Genomic DNA, 6,874 nt, shown 5'->3' on the forward strand with positions numbered 1-6,874 from the left:
AGGGTGTCTCGCAATTTTTTGCTAAGTGTTTTTGTATAAATAGAGCGGACTAAATTGAATCGAAAAGTCCTGTATCATTTTACAATTTTCGCAAGATATTAATTATTAAAAATCGCTAAATATTGATTTTTAATCATTTTTTATTCAAATACTATCAACTTTACAGAAAAACAGCAAGAGACAAAAATTGCTTATTTTCTTCTCATAAAGTTCTGAGATTTTTTTAGAATTTTTTAATACCATATTTTTTTATATTGGTAAGAATAATTACCAAAAAGAAAATGCGCAGTACTAAAAAGTTAATAACAAATTCTGCAAAAAATTCTTAGAGCTCTTAGAGTAATTAATATCTCATTAACCATTGCGATAATGATAAAATGGTAGAGAATTTTTTGACTCAATTTAGTCCGTTCTATCTATACAAAAACGCTTGGCAAAAAATTGCGGGACATCCTGTATAATCCAAATACTGAAATTTTTTAATATCTTAAAAATATATCTGTCATATTTCTGAGAGCTATCGATAATGTATTTACATACCTTATAAAATTTTTGTTTAAATTATTATAATTCAACAAAACAAAACTAATTTAGGGCAATAAGTATTTTATCCTAAATAAATATTTTATGATATATATATGTATACGTATTACATTGCGTTTTTATATTTTACAATTTTGCAATTTTAATATTTTAGCAATTTTTAAATGGTTATAAGAAAATATATATCCTTTTATAGTTATTTAAATTTTATGAAATAAAATAAAAGAACATTGTCATCTTAATCTGTCAGATTAATCTGTTTACAGTACTTGTTAAAAAGCAATTGGTATAAGTTATACAGTAGACATTACCATGATTTCACTTGCATGATAAGTAAATGTCATAAATAAATGTAAACAATTGCACTTTCGTATATATTACAATTATTTATTTTCTGTTACATGCGGTATTGCTGCACGCAATAGCTTATATAATGTCATCTTAAAAAAATGCCAAATGAATGTCTCTTACATGAGCGATTTCTTATATTTATCACAAAGTTATTATTTCATAAAAGTTTATTTTTACTTTTCGCATTTCATGGATTATTTTATCAATTGCTGTGCCCTTTTCACATGAACAATTATTCTAATTTGCATTACTATTCTGAGCTTTATTATTGCAATAATTAAATCAGTACCATTAATCTCCAAAACGAAAAATGTATAACTTATTTCGTCGTTTATCAATTTAATTATTTGAAATGGCATTATATAACGTACGTATAAAATCGCAAAAAGATTCAATAGAAATATCTGCAGTATCAAAAAAGATTTAACTTAACAAAGAGGGGTAAATGGCAGTCTGAAAATCATATAAATATAATAAAATATTCTTTTTGTAAGTAGTGTCAAAAATAATCATTGCCAAATATATAAATAGTTTTCTGTGTTATTGACAATTGATCAGTTGACCCTTCATTTTTCTAATTGCTATCTCATCTGGCAATAATCCAAAATTTGTATCGTAATGAAATGGAACAGATGTTATACATTTGACTGATTTACATAATAATGATATTTGGTTTTAGCTGCTGATTATTGTTATTATCTTTCTCATTTATTAGCGTGGTAGAGGTGGTGGTGTCGGTATGATTTGGCCGAATTGCCTTGTCTGTTGTTGCTCCTGTTGCTGTTGCTGATGCTGACTCCGACGTACTTCGTGTGCCAGTAACTTTTGACGCTTTTCTTCCATCAGGCGCTCACGGTGCTTGTGAATATAATCGTATACATTTGGAAGACCCATAATCACACAGGCCGACAGTGCTGATCTGCATATATTCATGTCTGTCGCTTCGTACCTATGTTTACAGTTGTAGGAATTATATAAGTATTATAAATATAACATGTACTTAAAAAATGATATTTGTAAACTTGTTAGTAAGGTAAAATTTTAATACAAAATTTATTAAATCGCTGCTACTAAAATATGCAATTATTTTTGGCTCCATATATATATATATATATATATATATATATATAAATCTTTCATTTTATAAAATTCAATAATAAAAGATTCATGCAATGGAATAGTTACCACTCGTTTGTTTTCTCGTCGTAACATTCCACCTGATATGTTGTAGTAACACCATTAAAACCACCGATAGCAAAAATCATATCGTCAATAACTTCAATGGCGAAATTGCTACGTGGATTATACATATCAGGAATATGGCTCCAACTGTTTGTAGAAGGTTTATATTTTTCCCCACTGCACATCCTCGATATTCCATTAAATCCTCCTTTATGAAAAAAATTGTTAGCTTACTCATAATTAATAAAAATAACAATGTAAAATGATATTGCAATGAGAAAAACAGTTAAAAGAAAAGTGAATTATGAAATAAATTAAGCTATATATATAGATATATATACACACATATATTAAAATAGTTTTACATGAGAAAGAATATTTGGAAATTAATTTCCTCATGTATAAACATGTTTATACATAAATAGCGCAAATATTGTAATGAAATTTCTCTTGTAACAAGTACATGTTTTAATACCAATAACATAAACACAGCCGTGATAAGATATGCACGACACACCACTCCTTCGTGACCTCATTGCTGTTATCATTGTCCACTGGTTGGTGCTTGGATCATACACTTCGGCCGTATTCATACAATCATGTCCATCAAAACCGCCCGTAATGTATATCTTATCTGTAGCGCATAAAAAATTTACCAATAAGCTTTATAATGTTTTTTATATAATAGAAATTTTAATATATTAGAAATAATAGTTTTTTAAGCATTCAAAATATGCATATAATAAATTTAAAAAATTTATTATATGCATATTTATAAAAGATATAAATATGGATATAATAAATTTAAAAATTTTATTATATGCATATTTATACTTATATCTTTTCAATAAATAACTTTATTATAATATGTATTTTTTTCTTTTTTTTTTTAATGTACATATATTTAAAAATTATTCGTACATTTATTTTGTTTTTATGCACAGGAATGAGATTTTTACATGTTGTTAAAAAATTCAAAAAATTTGCAAAATACCTTTTATATTATAAGACATTTTAAAAATCTATCTCGTATAAAATAGAGATATTAATTATGTAGTTGCAAACAGTACTTTTTAGATAACTAAACTAAACATATTAGGACAGCTTATAAAAATATAATAATACCATTTAATGTCGTTGCACTCGCGTCAGATCTCTGCACATTCATTGACGCAATAAGGGACCATTGATTTGTCTTGTAATTATAGCGTTCCGCCGTTTTTTGCCGATGATATCCATCATATCCTCCCATTGCGTAAACCAGATTGTTTAAAACTGCCACGCTGACATAACATCTGCGACAATGAAAAGATTCTGATGCGAGCTTTCATTGCTAACGACATTATCAAGGAGCTAGTCACTAAATTTTAGTTCATATTTATATAATGTTTGCATACAGTTTTATTTATGTTTTTGTTTAATAATGTTTTCTTTTGTCTATTGTGTACGTATCCTATTAGTGTAACTATATATTATATAATTAGTGTAACTATATATAAGAATAATTTGAAAATATCTATTTAAAGACAGCTGTAAACGTATATCTTATATTTTAATACTGTTTCTTTATCACATAAATAAATCAATAATAAGATTAAAATTATCCAAATCACAGAAGTAGTGACTAGCCCCTTTGAAATATATTTGACCTTCTAGCGTTCATGGGAGCAACCTCTCGCCACACCTTGGTCACCGCATTAAAGCAACGGCAGCTATTGAAATAATCGACGCCATCAAATCCTCCGATAACGTAGATATCAAAGCCAACTACTGCAAGTCCATGATAAGCTCGCGCACCAGTCGGATCTGTTTCCTCGATCTAAAAAACTCAAGATTTTACACAAATAAATTGTTAAAATAAAGTAGAAATGTTCTTCAATTTTAGTACAGCTTACACGGTTAAAAAATAATATAAAGCTACAATTAATTTCTTTTTTAAAGATTAGATTAAAGATTCCAAAATATATCACGTCCCACTAATTGATCTATTCTTGATGAGTCGCGCAATATAAATAAGGCAATATAAATAATTAATTAATTTACCTCACCTTTTTATATTTGTTAAAATTAGATAGGTCGCAAATGTTTGCTGCTTTAAAAATTGTGTCACAATCGCGATACATGTTTGGGAAGCTCCAGACTGGATAAACAACAATTATTATATTCATTTCTATATTTTTTTAATTTTTACACCTTACTTTTCTTTGCCTTGTTGCATTACAAATGACAACAAAAATCCAATTTAGCTACATCAATATTTACAGTTTATTAAAATTACGTTAAAAATAACTGTAAAGTGTCTAATACTACCGGAATCCATCGATCCGCTCTTGTGTCATACGTTTCGATATAATTTGTTGGAGAGCCACCGCTCCATCCACCAATGGCAAACAGAATCTCATGCGGCACTCTGGGTCGTGCAATTTCCGGCGTTGGTACTTCTCCATCTTTCTGAGTAATCATCTCTAAATCATACAAAAACTTCAGAGTTTCGATGATAATGGGTCTGCATGCATCGTTGCCTACGACATAAGGATGATCCTTGACATTCTCCAGAAAAAACTGCGTGTCTAAGAGACCGAGTCTGATATTCTTCATTAGATCGACGATATAATCTTTTCTAGATTCTGGATCATGATTTATCCATCTCAGAACTAATTCCCAAACTGTCTGTTCGCTTTTAACATTTAATTCGTCAGCGCCGACTAACGATTTCAGTTCCTCGATAGGTAAATGTAAAATTTCTTCGCTTCTTTGTGACACCTAATGTAAAGCAAGAGAAATTAGATTATGAAGAAATGATATACGTAAATTATTATACTAGCCGCACCTCGACAAAATGTCCTACAATAAAACGGTAAGCATCATTTTCTAGCTTCTTGCAAAAATGTTGACGGGCGAATCTCATCACTCCGATACAATTTTCCGGTGCTAAATTATCTCTTAGATAGTCACAGCATAAATCGAGTACACCTACAATGCTTAGATAATCCGCCGTGGTCAATAATTCACACACGTTTTCACGATTCACATCAATGGATCGTAAATATGCATATTCCAGCAGGAGATTCATTATTGGACTTGTCACACCTGGCAGAAGGACATCAGTTTTTTCACGAGAATGCAATGTAGTTGTAAATAATGTCCTGTAAAATTAATTTACTAATAAAGATTGCGACAGTAAATGTATATAGTTATTGTACAATATCAATAACTTTATTACAAAAAAAAATGTAATAACAAATCCAAGTAACAAATTATTAAAATGTTATCATTTTTTCTTATTTTTATAAAGGGTAATTATTTTATTATTTTATTATTATCAATTAAAGATTTGGTATAAATAAATTCGAATAATTTAATATAAAATTCAGAGGCAATAAAATTAAACCTGATTAAAATTAAACCTGAAATAAGTACTGCATGCCGAAAGTATAGCTCGATGAATTGGAAAGACACCACCATCTTCTAATCTTAATATTGCATCACAAAGCAGATTATTCTGTCGGAAATCATAAAGCGATTGCATTGCTTGTGTGCTCATACAACGGCCACCACTTTCGGCTATCAAACGTTGGTTTGTATTATATTTTTCGTTTTTTTTGTTACTGGTAGTAGGCTCTGCATCCATATCAAAATTTGAATAATTGAAGGATTTAGCTCCCGCAAAAATAGCGATATAATTTATCACAACATTTAAATAGTTTAATTAAATTAATTGATTTCTTCAAAAGAAACCTACGAAAAAACAGCTATTAAATATTAAATATAAGGTGTGTTGCGAAAGATATAAAAAGGCCAGAAATTTTATAATTAAAATTAAACTATCTTATTAATAATTTGAAATTTTATGCTAATGTTGGAAATAAAATAATATAGGAAGATATATTACTCAATAAATTATTAATAAATTACTAAATTGTATTGGTTATAAATATACAAGCACAATATTGTAAATATAAATACATTTAAACTACTTCAAAATTTGTCTATACTAAAACACTTTCAAAAACTTTATCCTATATTTTTTAATTTAGCTTGCATACTTACCCAGTAAGAATGCTTCCTAAAAATTTAGAGCAATCGCGCATGAGGTTAACAAATTGTATTAATCGTGATGCAGGTTTAGTGACAATAGTTTAAAACTTGATAATTTTTTGATTTGAAATAAAAACGTGATTACAACAAAGTTTTGTTTGCGATCAATTGCTGAGAACAATTAGCAATGGTTGAAAGGTACTGCCGTGTGTATTCATATGTGCTGAGAATTTGGAATATGTCAAAATTTTGACACGTGGGCGGGGGAGGATTGAAGAAATGCAGAAGAGTATGAAGGGGGAAACGAGATTGGTGAGGGGATTGTAAGAGAAATACAAACTATTTTGTAATGATTTTAAAAGCGAATAGATATCGCGCTGGCAGTGACATGTGGTCTTACATGTCCGCCAATCAATCAAAGACTGCTGCTTGACAAAAGAGATCCTTCTATTCCTGCTTCATAGCGAGCTTGTGCAAGTATAAATTGTGTTAACTCATTTTAAGGATACAAATCAATAGAAATTATAAAAATTTATAAAGCATGTCAGTCTTAATGTATCGATTAAATCAAGCAGCTGTAATAAAACAATAGAAAGAGGATTAAAATACATTTTACAAATTTCATTATAAGCGTCTACGCCCAGTATATCAATATATTATTATTATTATTATTATTAGGCGTTAGGAACTCGAAAGCTCATTGCCGCAAATACCAAATCCCGCCACTGTTCCCGTCCCTGAGCCAGATCCCTCCATTTGT

General features: G+C 29.1%; 1 protein-coding gene across 4 annotated transcripts; it reads right to left on the minus strand.

Annotated features, from left to right (window-relative positions):
• Window positions 1-918: 918 nt before the first annotated feature.
• Window positions 919-6,662, minus strand: LOC108747872 (kelch-like protein 10). 4 transcript variants are annotated; one of them, XM_018485760.1, is made up of 9 exons: window positions 6,127-6,662; window positions 5,484-5,814; window positions 5,054-5,222; window positions 4,387-4,839; window positions 3,726-3,895; window positions 3,202-3,371; window positions 2,552-2,710; window positions 2,080-2,284; window positions 919-1,843 (listed from the first exon to the last, which is right to left on the minus strand). In XM_018485760.1, the coding sequence occupies exons 2-9, from the start codon at window positions 5,705-5,707 to the stop codon at window positions 1,606-1,608; spliced, it is 1,788 nt and encodes a 595-aa protein (XP_018341262.1). In that variant the 5' UTR covers window positions 5,708-5,814; window positions 6,127-6,662; the 3' UTR covers window positions 919-1,605. The 4 variants fall into 4 exon arrangements, with proteins under 4 accessions (XP_018341262.1, XP_018341261.1, XP_018341260.1 ...); XM_018485759.1 differs by having other exon boundaries at window positions 4,925-5,222; XM_018485758.1 differs by having other exon boundaries at window positions 4,907-5,222.
• Window positions 6,663-6,874: the final 212 nt, after the last annotated feature.

The sequence above is a fragment of the Trachymyrmex septentrionalis genome, unplaced genomic scaffold, assembly GCF_001594115.1.
Source record: "Trachymyrmex septentrionalis isolate Tsep2-gDNA-1 unplaced genomic scaffold, Tsep1.0 scaffold20, whole genome shotgun sequence".
Lineage (NCBI taxonomy): Eukaryota > Metazoa > Arthropoda > Insecta > Hymenoptera > Formicidae > Trachymyrmex > Trachymyrmex septentrionalis.